The sequence below is a fragment of the Halictus rubicundus genome, chromosome 7, assembly GCF_050948215.1.
Source record: "Halictus rubicundus isolate RS-2024b chromosome 7, iyHalRubi1_principal, whole genome shotgun sequence".
In the NCBI taxonomy this organism is placed as follows: domain Eukaryota; kingdom Metazoa; phylum Arthropoda; class Insecta; order Hymenoptera; family Halictidae; genus Halictus; species Halictus rubicundus.
Genome location: NC_135155.1, coordinates 12,933,108 through 12,958,332, shown reverse-complemented (window position 1 = coordinate 12,958,332; position 25,225 = coordinate 12,933,108). Strand labels below are relative to the sequence as shown.

Here is a 25,225-nt window from a genome sequence, read left to right as displayed (position 1 = left end):
AAAAATGTATATGCAATAAAGAGAAATATTTATTAATTACGAAACTAATGTGCTACATTTGTAACTATTGGATCTTATGCACTTCTGATTTATCTAACATTTGTTTATTTCCACTCTCCATTTCCAGGATGAATTTTGCACAAGGATACGCAATTTATTCATTATATAGTTTCTAGTGTTTCTACGTTGTTATATTTTCGAATTTCGAATCTGGCGCCAAGACAAAACACGACTCAAGTCAGTTAATCTTTCTAACGTTGGCAACACTTTTGAATAATGTTTGTGTTAGACGCGAGCGCGTCTATCCATTGTCGAAGCAAGTGTACAATAATTGACAGTGTTGTGTTCGAATATAATAAAAAAATGTGCCTACATAATAAACAGAAAATGATTTTCACAACAAAAGCAACAACTGCGACAGATAAGTTATCTTGACGAAGTTCGAAACACCACGGTAGTAATTTGGTTATATTATGACTGCGTAAACGTAATATATAGTTTAAAATTTCTATCAATTCTGCATTAAAATTATTATCAAACAATGTTCGAACGAACACGTGCGTAATTTTATTGATTTTATGTAAAATCGATTGTCAACGAAGCAATCGGCAAGTAATATATATTTGGAGCATAGTAGAAGTGATATTAATTATACATTTAATGAAAATGAACTCGGAAAACGAATACAATGTGGCAGTTAGGTATAGAACTGTTCGCAAGCATTTGGACAGCTTGGGATACAAGCATTCAATATCCTTGGATGCGTTGCCGTTGATAGAAAAATTGTTGGCTGATCTTCTTCAGACAACAGAAAGTCTGAAACACTTTAAAAGCATTGCGCAGGATAATATCGAGGTATGTGTAACTTTGCGTGACCAGTCGTTTCTGTATGTCAACAAATTAAAGTGAAAGAAACACTACTTGTCTACTTTCGTATTCGAATCAAAAGATATTGAATAAATCTATTCATTCGTGAATAACTTTTATCCAACTCTGGTAGACAAACATTTAGGTGACTGTTTCACGTATCTTGTTCTGTATAATAAATAGAACTTATAGTATTCATTGATTTTGTATAGTATTTCTAGACCACCCTTTATGTAAAACAAATACTATCAATATTCTGCCAATGAGTTCATGAAAAGCACCAGATATTTTCATGCAGTGACACAAAATGAATCACACATAAATTTAAGATATGTTCATGTAATTTGTTGTGTTTTATTTAAATTTAGGCACACTCTCGGCTGCAATCTGCAATAGATCCTTACAAATGTGACAACGCAAGATTGGTTGAAGAATGCAACCGTCTTCACTCAGATCTGTTGAAGGCAAAGGACAGTCATCAGAAGCTGATCAAGGACCTCAAGAAAGAGATACACAAGTTGGAGCGTGAATGTAACGATCTCCAACTCGCATCTTCTCGCAATTTACACAGAATCAAGGAGCTGGAGACAGAATCTTCCAGAAAGTCTAAAAAGATTCTGGAGCTGCAAGGAAAGTGTTTGAAGCCAACAATCAGTAATGTTGGGCTAGGTAAATATTCTTCTTACATATGTTTTGACATATGCAAATACCTAATTGAAGTTCTATGTAATTTATCAATGGTTTCAGCTTCTAAGAAGCGTCCTTGTTATCCTCTTCGAAGAGCAGTTTTAGAAAGCGACCCGTTACCAAAAACTGGGACTAAAACCAGTCCTTTACCAAATTTGAGTGTCGTGGAGCCAAAAATTGTTGATTTATTGAGCATGGCAGACCATAAAATGAATTGTTTGACTAACGAGGTAACGAAACTAAAGGGGGAACTCTTATTACAGACTGACAATGTGCAAACGTTAGAGAGTCAGGTATATTATTAATATCTATGTTTGCATGACCTGGGAAAAATTTATGTTCTTGCATGCTTTCACTTGTAGTGGAGTGGGGATACAAAAATATTGTTTCGTATGTATGCACACATTCAGATTTGTACGTATGTACAATATTGCACGTACATCTCAGTTTTTCACATTTATTTGCATCTGTAAAAGTAACGAAAATACTACAGTGCTCAAGATGAATGAGACATCATGTATATTTATATTCAACTATGTCTGCAGTTAACTGCCAAGGAGAAGGAGGTCATACGATTGAAAAAATTATTAGAGGGTGGCAGACCGTATTCTGCAGTTTCAAAAGATTGTCCCTGTAAGAAGATCGAAAATAATTTTATAACGTCTGCTGATAATGTAGATCTTCATCAATTGAAGATTCTTCAGCAAGAAAAATCAGAGTTGGAACAACAATTGAAAGGTAAAAGGAAAAAAATGAAAACATTTCTTGAGTCAATAGTTTTTAACCACAAGTGGTCTTTATTTTGATAATTGAACCTAATCTTCAAATGACCTGATTTTTACAGAAGCTTTAAACAAACAACACGATGCCATGACGCAAGCACTGAAGCTTGCTGACCGAAATGAAGAACTAGAAAAGGAATTGAGGGACATAGATCACATTGCTTTGGCTGTGGAAGCAGACTGCAATACTGCGGTTAAGGAAAATAACGAGAAGGTTTCTAAGCTCCAGGTAATTTTGCAGTGCTGACGTTCTATCTTTATGTAATGCTGACATTCTATTCCATTTTATTTTCATTTTTTCCATTCTATTCCATTTTCATTTAGCAAAAGTTGCAAGATCTGATGACCCAAGTGCACGTCCTGGAAGGTGAACTGACAGTGGAACGCAGAGAGGTGCAAGAGTTGAGAGCAGACCTCGAAGCTTGCAAATTGGAGAAACGTAATATCCAACGAAATTTGGAATCCACACTAGATGAGAAGAAGCGTATAATAGATCGGATAAATGAACTAACAGTGATCGGTACGCATTCTAATATTTTTATTTTACGATTATTGAGATTGTAAAGATGCATCTGTGAGGAATTATTCAACAAATCTACTTCTTTGGTTATACAGAAAAGAATAACTAAAAATTTGGAAAGATACGTTCTTGTTATTTTTATGAAGTAATGTAAAATAGTAATTTTTAGTGCTCCGTAAACCTAATGTTAATGTAACATCGATATTATCGTATTCCACGAATAATTCATAACTGATTTTACAGAAAAGAATTTAAACGATGAGATAGAAAGACTATGCAGAGAAAACGAGAGGCAAAGACAAGATATTATTCAGTTACAGTATAGCAATAAATTATTGAAAGAACAAATGCATTTAAAGGAGACGTCTCAAACTGATGACGGAGTTTGTTCAAGAATAGTTCAAGAAAAAGGGAGGAAGAACGATTACAATAGAGGTATGGTAATGGTATAAATTATAATTTTTGGGATGATACAGAAACATCTTTTTTTTTGGTAGGTCAGAACGGAATAGACTTTCAAGAGACGTATAGAGGAAGAGATGCTAATATAAATAGTATTGAGTACGAAAGCATACGCAAACAGTTAAATGAGAAAGAAACTCGATTAAGTAATGTACGAATTTTAATATAAATGAATTCAATACAAGTCAATACAAAATACTTATGCATTTAAAAACGATTGCAGTTAGAACAAGGAGTTGAAAAGCTGAGGAGAGAAAGGGACTTTTATAAGAATGAATACAACAACGTGAAAGATCATCACAATAAAACGATAGAAAAAGATCATGTGAGACTTAAATTGTTTTGATTGTGTTTCGTAATTTCTTTAAACTTCCATTACTCATTACAAATATCGATCTTTTTCTTAATTAAAAATAGGACGATCTGTGGTCAAGAATTCGTGAATTAAAGCACCAATTGAGCGAGAAGGAAACCGCATTGGACGGATTACAGCGAGAAAAGAATGAACTGTTTCGAGAAAAAAACAATTTGGAGGCGCGATTGCAACATTATAAAACCGATCACAAACACTCTCATCGGCCCTGTAGTATATGTAAACGCGGAATTTCGTGCAATTGTTCTCCTACTTTCAAGGACACTAACAAAGCCAAGGTAAAGAATTAAATAGTGATAGTAAAGTATACAATGTATAATGAAATCATTTTTTTAGGGCATTATTGAACGTTTGGAACACGAACGGGACACGGCTCGAGCGGACATTGAACGATTGATAGAGGAACGCGATGCATTGCGGGAAAGATTGAAGGTGATTATTATTAATTATTTTGCTTTCGTAAGAAATTGTAATTTCTATATATTCATTTTTTATTTTTATATCATTGGTCTGCGGACTTTTATGCAAAATAAAAATTGGAAAGAGGAAAGAGGAAATACATTTTCATTTAATTCTCTAGTGCTCGAATTACATCGAACATTTTGTATATTGTTTTACATTGTATTATTCTGTGGTTAGATAGCAGCAGAAGCACACTCGTCTGAACAGCGTCGTTTGAGAGAAAACCTATCCGAAGTGGAAACTCGTTTGAAGCAGATAGAAAAAGAACGACAGGAGCTTCTGCTGACACAAGGGGCGCGAAGAGCAACCATAAATGGATTAGAGGATCAATTGGAGGACCTTCGAGAGGAGCTGAAGCGAACCAAACAAGAACTATCCACTCAACGTAGCCAGTATTTTCAACTTAGGTATTTTTCACCAGAAAAATAGTAATTATTTAATTTTAATTATTTAAATTTCTGTTTAGCACCTTTTTTGTACAATTTTGTACAATTTTTATTTCGCGCAAAGATCCACAGTCTATTTGCCAGTAACAGCGTTAGCTATTGTGTATCAATGATTTACTTTGTTGCAAACTGACGCAAATCAATGTACATATGTTAGGGCGTTGCAAGATCAGACCGATCAGGCACTGGGCGACACTCAGAACCAATTAACTCAATCGAAGTCCGAATTGAATAAGGCGTTGGATCGCAATAGAACAATGGAGCGACAGCAGTTGCAGCTGGAAAATCAGATAAGGGATCTGCAGCAGGAAATTAATCATCTGAAGACGAATATGACGCACCTGGATCACGAAAAGGATCAGTTACTAGTAAGTAATACATATTTGTTAACATACTAATATTTACATTAGGGAGATCCTGATATAACGATAACATAGCCGGATCAGGTGGACAAATGAAGCTCCCAAACCAAATTAATCTCTTTTCATATAGGGCACTCGATAGGGCCCCCAAAGAAAACTCTCCGTACAGAGTTTCAACTCGGTACCCCCACTGAGTGATTATAAAATCGAATAATTGTTTTCAGATGGTACTGGACGAGAAAACAGAAAGAATAGCTGCGTTAGAGAGGGAAATGATGATGAAGGATCAACAGGTTCTAGGAAGCGATGATCAGATCCGCGAGCTACAACACAAGAACGAGTGAGTACCACCATTTTTCTTCCATTTATCGTTTGTCAAATTTGTTCTCAAATTAAAAACACTGCTATAAATTACATATATTTACATAAACCTAGATACAATAATTAGACGGCGGATTTTAATCAATTGAAAAGAATATGTAATTTTATCATAAATGCATAAAATCCGCGGCCTAACAATTCGAACTGATAAGGAATTCGCAGAAACATTGGAACAGCGCGTCAGAAAAACACACTAAAATAAATAGGAATGACACTTAACGTAGAAAAGTATTTCGCGCACAGTATTTGTACAACTCTATTTACACATATTTGTAAGCAGCAAAGCAGTCTTTAGAAATTCGCTGACTTCACTTTCTCGTTGAGGAACTTCGCCAAACTGACAGCCGGTGGCTGGCAACCGCTCGGCGACAGGAGGCTGTTGCTCTCTAGTTCGGATACTTCCAAACTGCCCGTGACTCTTTTGTACCCGGGCCTGCACTCGCATCTAGCTTTCAGTTCGGGCTCCTCTTTCTCCCACAAATTCGGCTTCGGCATCCTCTTCGTTACCAACCATTCCCCTGCGGTGCAAGGGCCTTGCGTGTACAGTTTGTAACAGGTTTTGTTCATCACTACCATGCCTGGCGTGGACTCACAGCTATCTGTCACGTCTTCAGAGCACTTCTCAGAGCCCCTGAGTGCATTCGTGCAGCCACAGATTCCGTTATAGCTGATTCCATCGATGGAAGGTCGCACACTGTGATCGTACAAAACTATTTGTCCACTTGGGCATGGTCCTTTCGTTCCCACCTTGTAACACGTCTTCTCCTGAGGGAAGTAGAGTCTTCCACGCTTGCAGGGTACTGGCATGCAAGTAGTTAAGTCTGTCAACATCTGACCATGTTCGCAGGGTCCTCTAGTGTACAGTCTATAACAGAATCCGTCTGTGTAGAGCACATGGTTGGGCTTGCATACACATTGGGCTCGAACTGTATCTTCGCTGACCAGTGTACTTGCTATGACGAAGTGGTGACCCTTCAGACATGGACCGATACCACCTGCCGAAGGGATTTGTGAATTAGTTCATCATAGACATCACTAATGTTCAACTTGTACAATCTTTACACTGTCAAAAGATATTCGACGTCTTTCAGTTTACAGTTTGCTACTTGTCTTACCCAATTGATAGCACATCCCAGTCAGCTTGTGATAATGAGGTAGCTCATGGTTGCAACCGCACACCCCACCTGGCAGGAACAGTTCACCAGGTTCTGTGCACGGGCCTTTAGTGTAGTGTTCGTGGCAGCCCCCTATGTTGCCTGGCCAGTGATACCTGCCAAGTTCACCTGTTGCAGAGCAGGAGCACACTGTTAGGCCATCCTCATTCGTAGTGAGAAGTTCACCCTTCGGACATGGTCCTCTGGTGAACTTTGGGTAACACTTGTCTTCTCTGGGCCAGTATACTTCGCCCTTTTCTGGACATGGTTCTGGATTACGGCATACGCCCCACCTTTATTAAAAAATATTGTTTTTCGATGATTACTCTGGATAAGATACTAGATAAGGTTATTCTAGTCCTATAGTCTAGATAAGGTCATTCAAGGTCTGTTTTATTCAGTCACACACTTGAAAGTTTCCATTCTTTTTAATATGATACGCCAGACAAGTGGTAAATATTGATTTTGATGCACTTTAAGTGATTCTACGCTACCTAGACTTCCCAGAGGTTTCGGGCACCGGTGCAAAGAACTGGCCCTTCGGGCATGATGCCTTGGTGTATATCGGGTGACAGAGCGCGTCTCTAGGTGACTGTGCAGTTCCAGGTGGACACCTGCACTCTGCCACAGTTCCACCCCCTCCTGCAGCAGGTCCTAGCTCCATCGTCTCTGGACATGGAGGTCCAATCTGCATTAAAACAATATTTTTACTATAGCATCAAAAGGGAATCAATCTGAGACACATTGTTGATGTTGGCAGTTGTCTATGCTTTTTCTGTAACTCAATATGCCACTATAATGCAAATTTCTTCTTCAACAGACTATAGAAGTGTAGTCTGTTACAATGGTGAGAAAGAGAGGTTATGCGAAAGAGGAGTTATCAAGAAAGCACCCAAGAGGTCTCTCTAGAAAGAGAAATGCAGCACCTGCCTGGAATATTTTGTAACACTTTCCATCCGCCGGCCAAAATAACAATTGCCAGCCACGTGGTTGGGCAGCACAGGGATTGCTTGAGGGATCTGCCCATGGTGGAGGCATGATTGCTGACTTGACGTTCAGTGATAGGAACCAAATGACCACCAACAGACTCCTCAAGGCGCTGAAACACGTTTGTGTTAATTAGAATTAGCTGGATGATTTTACAACTTATAAACACAAAAGCAAATTTGCACTCAATTCATCCTTAAATCTACTATATCAGATTTTTAATTTATAGTCATGTTCTAACTTGTGAATGCACAGAATTATAAATGGAGAAATATTTCAAACAAAGACAGACACACAGTTTGATGGGATAGAGGAGTACGAGAGTGAAAATTGCGATAGGAAATTTTCTAACAGTACACACGCGTGTGTCAAGATTGAGGGAACGACAGGGAGGAGCAAGAGCAAGGCAGAAATAAAATGACCATACTTTCACTGTTTCACTATGGCAATGGCATTGTCCCTGGCGGCAGGGTTCGGAATGACGACACGCATGTCAAATAAGAATACCATCCCGCACGACTACCTCACGACTTGCAAACTGAAAGCAAAAACACTTTCCTCTTTCTTCGTTTCTTTTCCATTGACTCCGAGCATTCTAAGTTGACGGTCACCCGAACGCTATATCCGGTGTACACTTTGAGAGATCGTGTGTCTTTCATTATTAAATGCATCCTTGCATTCTTTCGGAACTAGCAATTTTGTTGCTGAATCTACTTTCTTGAAGAAATTTTTTCCCTTCAATGCATATGATTAAAGTTTCTTGGATACTGTGTATCTTTTGTGTACAGAATAAAAGAGTCAATTCTAGAGAGCTTCTTGTAGGAATACTTTTTAGAGAATGATTTTTTATGCAAACTTTTTGAAGAATAGAATATAGAAAAGTATGAAGAGAGAAATGCTTTTTATGGAAAGCTCGATGGAGAACATTTTACGGAATAATTTTTACATAATGTTTTAAACCTTGCAGGTCCAAGGAGAATGACAGTGTGTTGCTAATTTTTCTTCCATGCATTCGCGATGAACTAATGCTATATATAGCCGAGTAGAAACATTTGCCAACAAGGTTGAACATGCTCCTCCTTTCAACCTCAAGGAAACGATTAGAGGATGTAGAGAACCTTGGCATCTAAATTCGAACAACAGCTGCCCCAGCAAGCTTTCCTCCAAGACTTTCCCATTGCAGTTGTAGAACTAGTTTCATGGGTCCCTCGTTATCGTTTTATTAATTACACTTTTTCGATTGTCGCTCCAGTTAGATACGTGAAGCATGTTCGACGAAATTTAGTTCCGTTTTAGGGTACACGAGGTATATTCCATGGAAAATATTTTCTTTCTCCTGGTCCCATTGTTTCTACTATTACCGATATAGTATTATAATAATTATATAATGATTAGACAAATTGTTACACCGTTTCTTATCTTCAAAAAAATTTGTTGTAGAAGCCTGACTTAGATTTTAGATTTAGTAGTGTTCATTCATAATATTAATACTACTAAGACACCATTATGATAGTTATACGTCTTTAAAATAATATTGAAAAAATTCTCATTCTACAAAAATATTTTTAATATCGTCGAATTATCATTAAATGTTATTGTCATTGTCTTATTGCAATTATTTTCAATTATTTTTTATTGACAGTCTGTGGATCTTCTAGCACTTATACTACTTGCAAATTTATAAACAAAGGTAAAAATTATAAATGAATTCAAATGTTTATGGACAAATGTAGGAAAACAATTTTAACAATTTTAACAATTAAAGTTTAACAATTTTAGCAAAGTAAAAATAAAATAATATTGAACTTTATAATAATTCTTTATCTTTAATTTTTTTAAGTTTAAAGGGTTCCGTGTTTAAATTGCAGACTAAATTGTCAATTATCGTAGTTTTTGTTAAATAATCAATGCGAATGGGAAGTTGCATAAAGAGACGCAGACCAGTCATCAGTCATCGTTCACATTTCTTTTTCTTGTTGCTATAATGAGAAGTAAATTGCCTGGTGCCGTTTCGTCTCGGACGAGATGATAGAGAGGAGGTCGCGTGCCGTTATGGAGGACTATTTCGCGATTCGCGGAATGTCGCGCTTCCCCTTCCGGTTGCAATTATTGTCGCTCGCTGTCGGACCAGTGTAACCGGTTCACTCGAATCAAAAGTGAGAGCAACGACGACCACGATTTCAGATAAAAATCGAAAAGACTGAAAAACGTGATTTTGTTTTTCTTTCAGAATATTTGCTTGCCCTTCGACGAGACTATAAAGAATATTTAACGTTCTCGAGTGATTTTTCTTCACCATTTTAAAAAGTGATTTTTGTACACCCTCTGGACCCATTAAGTACCAAATTTTTATGTTTAAATTTTTGCTTTAAAAACGATCAGTATTTATATATTTAAAGCGATTTATGCCAAAAGTTAAATTAAATTTGAAAAATTAATTATTGTTATGATCAATTGAAGAATGGCGCTTGGAATGATTTTAGTTCTTTTTATGTAGCACTCCTTAGTGCAATCTGTGTGCACTATTCCAGATATGGATCATGCTACGGAATCGGTTAAGAAGAGCGATGCTCCAATTTGAGGTTTTATTTTTTAAGAATTGTATATTTGCGAAAACGATCGCGATGATTACGATATCGCGATTTCATCCGCGATTGCCTCCGATAATAAGCGAGCCGCTCGCACGGGATTACAACAGGTGAAACAGGTAACAGGTGTGTGCTCGCTTGTTCCTTCTTCCCGGGTAATTGCTTTATTGTGGCCGTCTGTGCACACGAGAAGTAAAAGTAGACCTTTGTTCGAACTGGAACCTGGAATATTCATAGGAGCATGGTCACAGACACAACAGGGATCCTCGTTATCGTCTCCTTTGACGTGGGTGTTCTCGAACTAATTGCACAATCATCTAATTACCCTGGCTACCGGGAACGATCATTGCGTCACTGCTTTCACGTTCGCGTTTTAATCTGTGATTTTCGCAACAATGAATATCGATCGCGAGCAATTTCTCATGCAAACTTATTGTTGTGGATTATAGTGATTGCGGATTTTTATGCAAAAATAATTGTCTGTACTTATTACAGGATACAAGAGCTACATAGACATTGATTTATGTTTTTAATCAGTCGGAAATCAATGCAACATTTTATTGGGATGAGATGTATCAGGATGAATTATAATTAATTTTTAATTAATAAAAATGCTTATAATTCAGGATATCCCTTTAAATGAAGAAAATGTTAAATTTTGCATTTAAAATGTTGTTCAGCATTGAACAAGAGGGCGCGCCTTAAGCTCGTAGTCATGGTAACAGAGTTAACAATAATAGTGGCAGATGGAAAATTCTTCGTGTATGGGTGGTTATGCACAACAACAAAAGAAAAACCGTGCTGTATAACGAAACGATGACAGAAATGTCTATGAAAATTATCAGTGTCATTTATAGACTGTGGATTTTTATGGAAAATCAAATTTAAATATTTTGTTATACTTTTCAAACATCGAAGTTAAATAAAAATTTTTGTTTCATGTCAACGAGTATAATATGCTGATTTTTAACTGCAAATGACAGTAAATTTAATCACAAAATTCTATTGTAGTAGATGCTATTCTATTTTGTATATTTATGTACGACACAAATGCACAAAAATCTGCAGACTATTTTTATGGGAACTATGGATTCTATGAAAGATTGCTCGCATTGCTGTTCACGTCACAATGATGACAGACGGTACAGGTATGATGCTCTTTTATTAATATCGCATAAACACAGAGTGTCCCAAAAATATGTATATCAAAGTTAAAAAGAAAATTCTTTTTGAAAACCATCATCAATTTAAACACTGCGTCAACTAAAACAATTCCGTGGCTGTCTTTCTTTAATTCACAGTGTTAATCATTCAAAAACTAAAATTTCGGAAGATGGTTCGCGGGGGAGCGAAAACAAATATTTTGAAAAATTGCTCAAATAAAAGCAGTCCGTGTCTCTCCTCCTCTACTGCTAGTGTGCTAATGTTCTTAGATTAAAAGTTATACAGTTTTCTCGAAATTGTTCTGTTTATTTTGATTAGGGTGTCAAAACAGGTTCGTCGCTCTTCATAGTAATTCGCATAGCCGCCCTCTCCCTCTCTTCCGTGGACTACTTTCCGCGACGCATTCAACATTTCATGTTTTCTTTCACGTCCAGATTCCCTCTCTCAGTTTTTACGAGCGGTTGCGCAATGCTGGCCGCGTAATACGCGATAAAAATCGCCGGCGTTATGTCATTCGAGCCAGTCCTATTATTTTACAATTTAGAGCAGAAGTTTCGTACATCTCCCCACCCCTCTCTTTTGTTGAGACCGCTCGACTGATTCCTTGCTTCTTAAAAGTAGCTTATATGCTAGTAAACTCCTCATGTACGATTAGTTTAGTAACAAATCAGACGAGTTTAATCTCTGTGCAACAAAAGAAATAATTTTATATCTTCGGCACTTAACTCTCCCCCCTCTGCCCACATTTTTATTGATTTTCTCCCATCCATTCTTGAAAGTAGCTTGTTTGTTATTAAACTCTTCGAATGCGATTTTTTCGAAATAAATTAGACGATTTTAATCTGCTTGTAAATAGACATCAATTGGACAATATAAAAATGAAATTAATTGCGAATGCGTTGAAAAATGATAACACGTTCATGTATGCGACAGTTAAGTGTTTACATGAAACTAGAATTGAATGCATACATGTGTATGTGTCAGCATCCTCGAAGAGGTTAATATTATTTCTGAAAAAAGTTGAGAGAAGTCGAACAAATATTTAATTCATCAAGCTTGAGAATAGATGGTAAATAATAATGGTAAAAATGGTAATAGCGTTAAAAGAAACAAATGTATCCCATAATATTCTATATTAAAGAATTGATTTAATTTGACAAAAAATCCGCAGATCATCTCCCGCCACATTGATTGATCATTAAATCCACCGATTGTGGGCAGTATTTTTATTTTGACGGATCCACTTTTTTGTGTCCGTGAAACAAAAAAAAAAGAAACAGTGTCAAGGTTCGCCTCTACTCTCATGTCGAAACAACACGGAATTTATTCGAAACGAGTAGCACACGCATGTCCTGACAGAGTAATTCGACAAACTTCGATCATCTGCTATTAGGACAGATATCGCATTAGCAAGCAGAGGATTTTCTATTAGATCCGTTTCAAATAAGACGAGACACGTTACGCAACGGGGAGTCCCTGTACAATCGAATAACGAGAGAAGAAGGATCAAATTGATCTTCTCTGGTCTTTATGAAGGCAAGGATCTATCCGTAAAGATCACGCCCTGACATTTCTACCAGTGAAACGGAACGACCTTTCTAGAGTTAGTCATCGTCATTGTGCAACTGTCTTCCGATTGTTGCTCGAGAAATATGGTGTACTACAGAGCTGCTCAACATGCCTATTAACGGGCAGTGTCGCCAGATCAAGACTTATGCCCCCACTCTAATTTCCCCTTCCACCGTGATATTCCCCACGCTTCCACCGCGGCCCGGTCACGTGACGCCTTCTGTCTCTGTCGTGCACAATTACTGGCAGGGAGAGGGTAACTTTTTTCCCCTCGATTCGTGCTCCCTCCCCTCATCTGGCGACACTAATTAAGAGAAAAGCTACGAGTGACTTAACGGAGTCGGGGTAATTCGTAGCACAGCCGTAGCTGGTCGCAGGGGCTGCCCGCAGGGGCGTGGCTTCGAGCCCGCCGTACTGTGTATGCCTAGCACAAGAAAATTGCTGCCCGTACGGGCAGACTCTGAACGGTTCTGTTCTACCGAGTATGTAAAAGGGTGGGGGGTATTTTCAATTAGGTTCGGGCGAATTTTGTTTGCAATTGAAAATTGCTTCAAATCAAGACAAAAGTGTCCAATTTTTAATAATCTCTTTTTTATCTTAGTAAAATTACTAGACAGCAAAATAAAAACTTTCTACCTGCATTGTAACAGAGTAGAGTGAAATAGAAATTTATTGTTTTTAAAAATACGTGTAATAGATCGAAAACAATGTATCAGTATTTTTAAATTCTTTTACGAAAAAATCCGCTTGAATTAACCGACGGGAATTGTTTAAAAGGAAAGATAATAACGTAAATTATATTCAATTTTCCAAGATTGAATTGAAGTAGGTATTCAATTAAAACAATTCGATAGTGTTGTAATAGAGTATGGAAGAAATTTTATAAAATACTAGAACATACCAATATTTTTCAAATATTTTATTCAAATGTTCCACCAACCTTTCAAGTAAAAAAAAATGTATAATATATTGATATTACAAATTATTTTGATAATTTGCCATCGCGCAACTACAATTATAATTTAGATTTTTTGTTGCAATTCAATGAACTGGTCAAAATTAAAAGCAGCAATTTTTGTAAACTTACGACGTGATTTCCATGGTGACACTTTCGTCAAAGGGCACAAGGACGAAACGAACCAAACAATTGTCACATCACAGACACAACACTCCAAGGATAATTCACAGAGTCCTTTTCTTGAAATCGTTCCTCGACATCACGGGCATCGGCCGCGCACGCGACCATAAACGACCTTATCTGCACGAGAGCCGCGTTCGAACTGAAATCACCGTGCCGAGGACTCGCCTAAGCGGCTTCATGCTGTCGCTTCAGTTACCTAACCATCCCCGTGACAACAACCGAATCAATCTCCAGGTTCGCCTTCCTTCCTTTTTTTGGCGGTTCCGAGCCGAGCCTTGGGAAAATTGGGGGAAGTTATGGGCATTATGGTTTCTTCGATTATGTAAAAACCGACGTACTTCGTGTTAGATCATACCTCGACTGTGCTACGGCGCACGGTAATCTCCAACGCTGCTTTCAGTATATTCAAATTTACGCTATATCCACCTCTACTGATCAACTGTCTGGTTTTCTCATCATTGTATATTTTATTTTACAATTATTCAATGTAAAAATAATTTTCTGTCATATGTTGTCAATGACGACTCTATTGCCAATATTGACAATGTTGTCAATGTTGACAGTATTGCCAATGTTTTCAATGTTGATCGAATGGTCAATGTTGACCATATCGTCAATGTGCTCAATGTTGCAAGTGTTGACGCAATGTTGACAATATACTCAATGCTATCAATGATGATAGTATTACCAATGTTGCCAATGTTATCAATGTTGATAGTATTGTCAATGTTTTCAATGTGGATCGAATGGTCAACGTTGACCATATCGTCAATGTGCTCAATGTTGCAAGTGTTGACGCAATGTTGGAATATACTCAATGCTATCAATGATGATAGTATTGCCAATGTTATCAATGTTGATAGTATTGTCAATGTTTTCAATGTGGATCGAATGGTCAACGTTGACCATATCGTCAATGTGCTCACTGTTGCAAGTGTTGACGCAATGTTGACAATATACTCAATGCTATCAATGATGATAGTATTGCCAATGTTGACAATGTTATCAATGATGACAGTATTGTCAATGTTTTCAATGTTAACCGAATAGTCAACGTGGACAATATCGTCAATGTGCTCAATGTTGCAAGTGTTGACGCAATGTTGACAATATACTCAATGCTATCAATGATGATAGTATTGCCAATGTTGCCAATGTTATCAATGTTGATAGTATTGTCAATGTTTTCAATGTTAACCGAATAGTCAACGTGGACAATATCGTCAATGTGCTCAATGTTGCAAGTGTTGACTCAATGTTGACAATATACTCAACTTTGTCGTTGTTGGCAGGGCTGTAAATCGTATCAATGCTGGCAATATAATCGATATAGACAATGTTGACTATATGCTGAATGTTGACGATATTGTCAGCAATATTATCTCACGCTACGTTCCGTCTTTGAAATGCTGGGTCCAAGTGAACCCAGGCCTCGTCATTAAAGTGTTAGAGGATCCGGAGCAACACCGGTCCAGATGTGATTTCATCTGGCTCAACGGATCACGTAATCTCTGCGGGTCCGGGAACGCTGAAAATGTGACAACAGTTGTTGCGCTCTCCTGACGATCTCACGCGCCGATACACACGTCGCGGCGAGGTTTCGAGGAACCGTGCAATGCCCTTTACCTCTAACGGTAAAGGTGAACGGCACACGGATAAGGGCGGCGTCGCTTTGACATTGGAAAACGTGGACAGAAGTCTGTGGACGATCAGAGTCAGCCTCTTCTCTAACTAAGACATAGAGTCTTTATCAAGCAGTCGATGCTCGGCGATAAAATTATGCAATTTTAAATTCGATGGTGAATGAGGCTTGCCACTTTCGTCTTTTCTGCAATTGCATCATACATACAGGCAACCTTTGAACAATACCGTACTTGAATTACTCGGAAAGGTCGTGTACGATAATTCAATAAAAACGAAGGAATAAAGTTTCCTCTTAACAATAAAAACTGTTGCATTTAATGAAAATTTTGTACAGTTAACGGAAACGATTTGGAAGCATAGATTCTGTTTTCACCTATTTTAATGGCAACGATGAATCAAAATGATTGAACCAGGTGACGCACGGTTGAATGTCGTCCAAGGACCAAAGGCGATTGCAGCAACGCTTTCATAAGTTCTCCGAAAGGAATTCGAGGTCCTCGAGGACACGATTGCAGCTACGAGGAATCCCGAACGCAGGGTTTCGATTTCAGGTACGGATTCCATGGGATGAACGAGAACGAAAGTATTACATGTTGCTCAATGGACGGAGCCTACTAACTGTAACGGGACGGGAGACGTACGATGACCTTCGTCGATGCATTCGATACGAGGCTCGTTTCTGTCCACCATTGTTGCAAATAATTCAAAGAATCATAGCCAAAAATTCCTATTAACTTGCATATGGAGACATGTCCTCTAAAACATAGCCTGCAGATTTCCAAAAATGCCAATTTTAAATGTTTATACGTGATCAAATAACGGAGGCAACAAAGAAATCTTTTGCTACATTATACATATGTACGTATTGTACATTAGAAGAGGTCTTGTATTCGAAGAAGTTCCACATCAGAATAGATCGCACACGTTAGACGCTCCAGCCCTACCTAAAAATTCTAAAAAAAATTCGTCAGAATTCAACTGGTTTCGAGCCATAGCCTGCGATCCCTCCTCAAGAATGACGCAACATTGTGCCGTCGCGAGGGATCGACGTGCGACGACGCCACGAGGCGCGATCATGACCGCGTCGACCTTCCGGAGGTTATCCCGTCGTCGATGAAAGTATAGTCATAATTCCACCAGTACGAAATTCTTTCGCAAACGGGAATTTTCAAGGAAATCAACCGACCGAATGTATCCGCGAGTGTAATCGAGACGAGAAATAATGTAAATCGTTCCGAATTATGTTCCGGCTAGACCAAGCGGATTCCGATGGTCGTTGGCAAATTTATTCGGGCATGATTTCATGCCCCATTGTGGACCGGAGGTTACGACAGTATCCACGCAACTCTCTTTCTACCGTGCTTCTGCTTTCTCGATCCTTGGATCCGCGATCGCGGTGATCGAGTCGTTCTGAGCCGGATACGAGGAGCATATGTACCGTTTCCAGACAATCTTTGGAGCCGTGAGTACTGGTCAGCTTCAGTAGTTCTTCCTTGCTTCGATTTTACACAGAAATTGGTCCAGAATATTTTTTACGACAGTTTCGAAAGTTGATATTTAACAATACTGTAATCATTGACAATGCCGTCGACATTTACACCACTAACTATATTGACAACAGCATCAATATTGAGTACATTGGCAGTATTATCAACATTGACATTCAACAAAAAGAATTCGATAGTCAGCTCCCTAATCTCGATCACAGTAACCTTAATCCTCTGAACAATCTTCTGAAAATGAACATTAAAAAATGCATCGTAATGTATAGCAATCGTTGCTGCTGGATAAGCATGATCAGATAAACCCGAGAAGACAGTCTATAATTCTTCAGTATTCGAGCGTGGAGATCCGAGATAACGTTGAGGATCGATTAGGATCTGGGTCTGAAAAATTCGCAAGGAATCGTAACATTACGCAACGATCAAGGAGCATAAGCTTTTCGAACTTTCGTATTCCGTAGAAAGTGCTGACGGATACGCGCTCGCTTCTTTAATCCGATTCAATTATGATTGAGCACATCGCCGGTTCCTTCATTTGCAATACCTACTTACGTTTCCTCGGAATTTCTTTTCTCCCGGTCGGTGTTGCAGCGTGTGCGCAACCAGTATGAATCGACGATGGAAACCGTCGACACTCGATTATGAAAGCGTTATAGCTCGCAGGGAAATTAGTGAACTCTCCAGCCTGCGCAATTAAAAGCGCGGGGAAATGGGATACCGCGTGAACTTCCGCGATCGTTTCATGGGTTAAACTTACCGGCATGCGAGCACGTCGTAAATCATACAGTTTTTCTCCTGTTTTATCGGCTACCGAGTTTGCGGAAGCTGAATCACGATTCTAGACTGTTTCATTGATTTTTTGGAGTCTCGTACTCGAAGGTATACTGAGCAAATTTTTTCTGGACGAAGCGTACGGCTCAACTTCACGCAACTTTGCAGACGTGTTCCTACACGTATAAGCTACATTTGTGATTTTTTATACAGCGCTAGTGCTAAAATTGTAATAGTTACTCAACAAATAGGGTGACTTCCCCCGCTTTTGTAATTGGAAATGCAAGTATCTTTTTTATCATTTTGTAGGACATCTTCGAGAATTTTTTCGGGACAAATTATACAACGTACATTTACGACATTTTACAGAATTGTTTGCACATGCTTAAGTTGCATTCGTGATTTTTTATGCGTCACTATTGACAGAACACTAGTAGTTATACAACAAGAAAGCAAACTTGTTTTTACTTGTTTTTGATTTTCTTTGGACAAACAAAACGTCGTATCTTCATGAAACTTTGCAGATTTGTTTGTCCATGCTTGAACCGTATTCACAATTTTGTACACATCACTATTGCCAAAATTGAAGTGAATATTTACCGCGGAAGCAAACTATCTTTTCATAATGGTAAGGAAACGTGCTTCTTCTTTCATAATTTCGAAAGTCTGGCTATTTTTTTCTGCCTTTTTCTGCCAAACAAATTAACATATCTACAAAACTTTTCTAACTTCGTCACACAAGATTAAGCAAGGTTCATGAATTTTTATACATTCCCGTCGTCAATACTCTAATGGTTATTCAAGTCTCTGTGACGTTAATCATTCCATTTCGATCACGAACAATATATTCGATGAGATCTATTAGTTTATTAGGCGTAATTGCATTCGTAAATGATTGAGAAGGGTTTGAGCGAATTCCTAACGTGTGCATGAGAACGATCGCTAATGCAGATTAGCCTGCGACCCGGTAAAAGCACTTTGCCCAACCCAAACCCGCAGTTTCTATAACACTTTCTATGAGACTCGCTTGTTCTTCTCGCTCCAGCGTCGCAGACGGGTTAACTTTCCTTCTACTTGTGCAAATTCCACGGAGAAACGGAGAAAGAGACACGGATATCACCGGGGAACGGAGCGAGATAAACTGATTTTCACGCGGACAGTGTTCACGGTTGCCGCGTGCGTAAGATGCCTCCGGATCTTCCGCGTTTTCAATCATATCAACATCAAGAAAATCTCTCTCGCTGAACGCTAACTCCCAGAAGCCCATTACCAAGGTTTCAGCCATCTGCTTTTCCTTCTTCCGCTGTCGTCAATTGACACCCACTCAAAAGTCCTAGACAATCTCTATTTTAAAACCATTCTTGATGCATTAAACAATGTAGTTCAACATTTTCTACTAGAAATGCTAAACTATTTATGGTTTAAAATTATTAATGCTGAAGATATATTTTTCAATTTGCAACATTGTCAATATGATCCATATTGTCAACATTGGCAATATTCACTGCATTCTCGACATTGATGACTTCCTATATATTGCCAACTCCCTATATACTGCCAACATTGACAACTTCACACATATTATCAACATCGACAGCTTCCTACATATTATCAACATTGACAACTCTCCACATATTATCAACATTGACAACTCTCCATATATTGTAAACATTGACAGCTTCATATATATTGTCAACATTGACAGGTTCCTGCATATTATCAACATTGACAACGTCCGCTGTGTCATCAACACTTACGGCGCCAGACTGGATGTCGACCTTGGCAGTGTTGACTGGGTTGTCAACATGTGTTATGCTGTCAACATGCTCAGTATTGGCTATATTGTCAGCATGATCAACATTGGTTATATTGTCAACATGAACGGCGTTGAGTATATTGTCAGCATAAGTTTAATGGTGTTCAAACCACTGTCCACTTATATCAATGGCACAAAGCTGCTTAAAATATTCACTGTTAATTTGTCACAGCGAAACAACGAAAGGGGAAGATAGAAGATAGATACCTACCTTCTGTTTACAAACAGCTGAGGCCATCGCACTCATACATAATAACTACACTTTATCGCGTGACAGAAAGGTATCAGCGATGCTAGTTATTAATTAGTTGCGCAATCTCACGCATTTAATTCTAAACAGGCATTCTTCTTGCCGGGTCCGTGACACAGTTCTGACTACCGATCGACTGTTAACATTGTCTTGCTTCGGGGACAATATTAATGACTAGATGGTGCGCACCTTCGTGCACCCACCGATAAAAAAAAGATTGAAATTTAAACAGTGAAACAAATGTCTTGATTCTGACTTTTACAAAATTATTCATAAGAATATATCTTGGCAACTATATCTCCCAAAATAAAACGTCATCGTCCACGAAATTACTGCACGAAAAGAATATTTAAATTATTAAACGATGATTATCAACTTGATGATATTTTTAGGACTGCCGACTGGGTAACTCCAAGACCCAATTGATTTTGGGTAAAAAGAGGTCATAGATCGGAAGAGATAGTGTCCGGAGAAGCTGTCGAATGTAAATGTGTTATTTTTAAAATAGACTTCTGTGAAAATCGAGAGTAATGTTTCCGAGAATGCTGCGAGACGTTCCTCTGCCGTGGTATCGATCCTCCTCGTCCCTCGATTACGATGTCTTTGATTACGTAACCGGTAACGTTGTATGAAATGGAAAAAAGTCCGTTTACGAGCAAACACACACCGAACAGGCGACTTTCTCTCATCTCGTCGTCCTTCCTTGGCGCCGCGATGGCAGCTTCCCTCCGATGCTCCTTATCGCTCCTGTCTTCTTCATCTGTCTCGCCTCCGCGCGTACGAAAGTGAAAAGAAGATCCCTAAGTTGACGAACCAGTTAGACAGAGTTAAATTCGAACCAGTTTCGCGATGGGCAGCGTTTCACAGTTGACAGTTTTGACATACTGTGATTGGGGTGAAGAGAATTATAGTAATAATACTGTCGACTGTGGTCGCAACATTGTCAGGATGAACTGCATTGATAAAACAGCTAGCGTCAACGAGAATAACACCTTTGCGGATGTTGATAAAGTTGATAATAATCACCACGACAATAACATGGCCAACATTGACAACATTGCTGAAATCCGAAAAATTGACTACATGGTTAACCTTGACAATATTGGGCATATCATCAACATTGAAAACTATGTAAGGATTGACTATATATCGAAAACATTTACTATACTGACCATGTCGACACCGACTATATAACTACATTGTCAATTTGTCAAATTGACTATATCAACCACACTATCAATTGCCAAATTGAGTATATTAATCGACATTGTCAAGTGCCACAATTACTATATTGTGAACAGAGACTATGTTAATCACATTGTTAATAATGACTACATTGACAACGTCGTTGTTATTCGCAGCATTGTCGACACTGCAGTAATTCACTAAGTTGACAGCATTCTAAACATGTATTACATTGTCAACATTGTCAACGTGGATTAAATTGACAACATTTTCAACATTGGCTATATTGACAGTATTTTCAGCATTGATTATATTGGCAATATTTTCAACGTTGGATATATTGACAACGTTGTCAACGCGGATTACATTAACAATATTTTCAACATTGGCTATGTCGACAGATTTTTCAACATTTATTATATTGACGCTATTTTCAACATTGGGCATGTTGAAAACCTTGTCAACATTGTCCGCATTGGCAACTTTGTCAACGTGGATTACATTCACAACATTTTCAACATTTACTATATTGACAACATTGTCAATATTTTTTTGAGTGCCAACATTGTCGAAAAGCACAGGAATTATGGCACTAACAACATGCAGTCATGTTCGAGAGACACGCCACAAGCATCAACTTCAACATCCATCGACAGCTTTCTATCCGATTCTACCTTGTCCTTACGTATTCAGCATTTAGCCCCTAATAAAATTGTACCCCGATGGTTACGTGATCCACATGCTAAACGAACTCTGGCTACGTTGATGTGTTTTCGAAGAAGGATTAAGCAAGTTCGACTCGATAGCCGCCTAATTCGTCACCGAATAAAACCCAACGTGCCCTTGTCCTCTTTCGAGAACGTTGCTTACGCCACGAGGGATGGCCATGCGATTCGCGTAATCGAGTAGACGTCGATTATAAATATTAATAGTATGATGTTGCAGTCGCGGCTGACGTTTTCGTTCGAATTGTAAAAACACCACAAAAATGATCAAAATGATTATTATGCAATTATTACAATTTTTAAATCATAATGCTATTTAAGATCCTAAACTGTTGAATGGTAAATTATAATTGGAAATAAATAAATTATCTTAGGTATCATTTAACAATTTCTTTCGGAATTTTTATATGAATTATTAAGCTCATCTTTTATATGTATAACAGAGTCGTTGAGAAGTCTATTAATAAAAATAAAATGTGCTAAATGAAAATCGTGGCAGAATCCTAATTTTTTATTGCACATCGACAGATTGACTATCGAGCAAGCCGCAGAGCAAGAAAGACAGATAAGGTCAATGCAGTTGGAGGTAGAGAATTTTCAACGTCAGTTGCAGACGACGACTTATGACCGCGAAAACGCTATACAGGAGAATCGCAGGATCCAGGACGATTTGGCAGCGTGTACCTGCGAGGTGAGGAACCTGCAACGCGAATTGGAGGCGTCGAGAGCTGAGTCCTTTGACCTGAAGAGGCAGCTGCAGACTTATGTCAGCGAGGTGCGCAGAGCTGAAGAACTCCTGAACAGAAAGGTGAGAATTCTGGAACCCTTTCAGAGTCCTTTCAGTCTTAATTCATTCGACATTTAAGTATTTCATTGATGTTGAATAAAATCAAATTTATTTTGCAAACCAGAATTTTGCATGTACAATCTAATTATGAATTATGCGCTTCGCAGGAGAATGAGAGAACAGAGATGCTGAACCACTTCAGAAGCCTAAGTTTGGAAGCGACAGTTTTGGAGAACAACAATCACAGCTTGGAATCTGAGGCAGCAGAAGCAAGAGGAGCGCTTCAAACAGCCAGGGATCGCATGATGGATTTGGAAAGGCAGCTGGCTGATAAAGAGAGTCTTATAAGTGGCTACGAAACACAGGTAGGATGCTGATAATATTGATAATTTATGAAGAGTGCGTTGATTTTTATTGACTCTGTCTCTCAGATCAGCGAGCTGACTCAGAATGTTGCCAGCATGGAAACCCAACTCCGCCAGCATGGAGAACAAAGACAGAGAGCAGAGTCAGACCTAACTGCTGTTAGGGATCTCTGTATGAAGCTGGATCAGCAGAAGGACACACTTATGCACCAGTTGGATGACAAAGATTCACTTAAAGCGCAAGTAAATGAATAAAAGAAAATTATGTATGCGTATAAGTGGAGTGGGGATGTTCGTTTTCATTGCAAAAATCTGTGAAGCATTAAAACTGATGAATCCAATCGATGACAAAATTTCAAAATGACATAGAAATAGAATTATATTTTGGAAAATACTTGTGTTTTCAGTACGACATGCAAATGGCTAAACTGAAAGCCGAGCAGACGATAATCCAGGATCAAATGAACAGGGATCGTGCAACTGTAGAACGCCTTGAACTGCTTCTGGATCAAGCCAGACAGGAGTCCATCAGTGTGCAAGCTAATAATCAAGAACTGCAAAACGAGATGTCCAGATTGAGAACAAAAATGTCTGAGCTCCAAAACAAATTGTAAGAAAGAGTAGTCCGATTGCTGCATGGTTTAATGCACTTTTTATTACATTTTATTCCACGTTGCAGATCCTCGGAGTCTGCGAAGCTTCGACAATACCAAACTCAGGCTGCTGAATACTGCAAACAGATCAGCGAGCTTCGTAGACAGATGACGAACGAGAGGTTTGATCGCGCTAGAAAGGATGAAGAGAGTCGGAGGTATTTATTTAAACATATACTTTATTTAAACATATTTACACATATACTAGGCGAGTCACTTAACCGTGCCACCTGAATTTACTCATAACCTATTTGCAGGATCAAAAATGTTTCAAACGAAAGTTGTTAGACATTAACTGGTACATACAATGTAATAATTAGTTTTTTCTTATTTCACTTTGTTCTCGAGATACGAAGGCGATTTTGAGTTTTTGTTTCATAATGTGTAATATTTAAATGTGTAATCTGGCAGAGTATTGAATGCCGAGTAAAAAGGTATTAAGGTATATGCGGTGAAAAAGTAATAATCACCGAGATAGAATGAGATTGCTTGAAGTGATTGTTTAAGTGACTCACCTAGAATGTTCATTGGACCGAATATGATCTTGAGAATCACTGATCCCTTAGACAACCTGAATCCCATGAAGATTCGTCCAAAGAATTAGCATCTCCGCTTCCTAATAACAGAATCCCTAATGGCTCCAACGATGTAATGTGCAGGTAAACCTATTTGAGTAGTCTAACAACTGACCTAGTGCAGAAATGGAGGCCCCAAATTGTTTTCACAAAAGAATGGCTATACACAAACTAAAATTTTTAACTTTTGCAGAGGATTTTTTAAAACACTATACAATATTTCTTGTCTTCGTTATGTATATGATTAAATTATTTGTTTGCAACTTCGAGAATTAGATGCATAACCTTGCAGTCATTAAATAAAAATTTCTATCAATGAGATCATAAAATTTGCATCCATGACTCTGATACTCAATTATTTTATTTCAAAGAGACTAGATTTTTATTTTTCTATGTCCTCTACTTCTGCATCATTGTGTCCGCTCATGTCTCAACACTAACAAACAAAATTGAACCTGCCAGGCAAGTAGACTGGCCGAAGATACCATACACCTTGAATCTCAAACACTCCCATACACATACACCTGCGCGATACTCCTTTCCATTGGATTGCAAGTGTTTGCCACTGAAAAAGGTTCCACTGTCAAACAACCAAGCAGTTACCACAAAGCAGAAAATTCCAAACAATAAACGCTCAGAGTTTCGATAAATAGTACTTGCACATATCAATAATAATTGTAACGGTTTCATCTAGATTCAGTCTTAACACAGTCCTATGTCCTAAATCAATGTGATCTCAATGATTTTAAATAAAAATTAATAAGTGTAAACAAGTCATTGAAGTACTGCAAATTTATATGATAACAGTCTAGTAGAATAGTGTCCTGTAGAAAACAATTTGCAAAAAGTCTCTTTTTTTTATTTACAGGTCTTTAAACTCGACACCAGACAGTTTTAACGTAGACTTAAATGTGGTTATATAAGAGTATGTTGTTTAACATCCATCGGTCAACAGATCTTTGCAGAGCGAAGAGCAGAATCCTGCGAGTAACAGGTTGCGAACAGCG

General features: G+C 38.2%; 3 protein-coding genes across 6 annotated transcripts in view; 1 reads left to right on the top strand and 2 right to left on the bottom strand.

Annotated features, from left to right (window-relative positions):
* The first annotated feature begins 211 nt into the window (after positions 1–211).
* LOC143355509 (uncharacterized) lies at positions 212–25,225 on the top strand. Of its 2 annotated transcripts, none has more exons than XM_076790352.1 (20): positions 212–855; positions 1,236–1,536; positions 1,615–1,847; positions 2,100–2,292; positions 2,399–2,565; positions 2,661–2,856; positions 3,100–3,291; positions 3,354–3,469; positions 3,542–3,643; positions 3,736–3,969; positions 4,028–4,123; positions 4,331–4,560; positions 4,757–4,967; positions 5,186–5,301; positions 22,367–22,646; positions 22,793–22,990; positions 23,057–23,233; positions 23,398–23,600; positions 23,670–23,801; positions 24,210–24,457. In XM_076790352.1, exons 1-20 carry the CDS (start codon positions 661–663, stop codon positions 24,304–24,306), a joined length of 3,669 nt encoding a protein of 1,222 aa, XP_076646467.1. In that variant the 5' UTR covers positions 212–660; the 3' UTR covers positions 24,307–24,457. The 2 variants fall into 2 exon arrangements, with proteins under 2 accessions (XP_076646467.1, XP_076646468.1); XM_076790353.1 differs by lacking the exon at positions 24,210–24,457 and adding an exon at positions 25,087–25,225 and having other exon boundaries at positions 214–855.
* Positions 1,977–25,225, bottom strand: part of LOC143355510 (uncharacterized) — a 181,511-nt gene continuing 158,262 nt past the window's right edge. Inside the window, exon 15 of the transcript XR_013082515.1 lies at positions 1,977–1,996. The gene's annotated coding sequence lies outside the window, so the exon portion shown is untranslated. The remainder of the gene's footprint in view (positions 1,997–25,225) is intronic.
* Positions 5,449–14,214, bottom strand: LOC143355515 (uncharacterized). Of its 3 annotated transcripts, XM_076790371.1 has the most exons (6): positions 13,892–14,209; positions 7,427–7,595; positions 6,991–7,184; positions 6,458–6,789; positions 5,936–6,337; positions 5,449–5,860 (listed from the first exon to the last, which is right to left on the bottom strand). In XM_076790371.1, the coding sequence occupies exons 1-6, from the start codon at positions 13,903–13,905 to the stop codon at positions 5,634–5,636; spliced, it is 1,338 nt and encodes a 445-aa protein (XP_076646486.1). In that variant the 5' UTR covers positions 13,906–14,209; the 3' UTR covers positions 5,449–5,633. The 3 variants fall into 3 exon arrangements, with proteins under 3 accessions (XP_076646486.1, XP_076646485.1, XP_076646487.1); XM_076790370.1 differs by having other exon boundaries at positions 5,449–6,337; positions 13,892–14,202; XM_076790372.1 differs by lacking the exon at positions 7,427–7,595 and having other exon boundaries at positions 5,449–6,337; positions 13,892–14,214.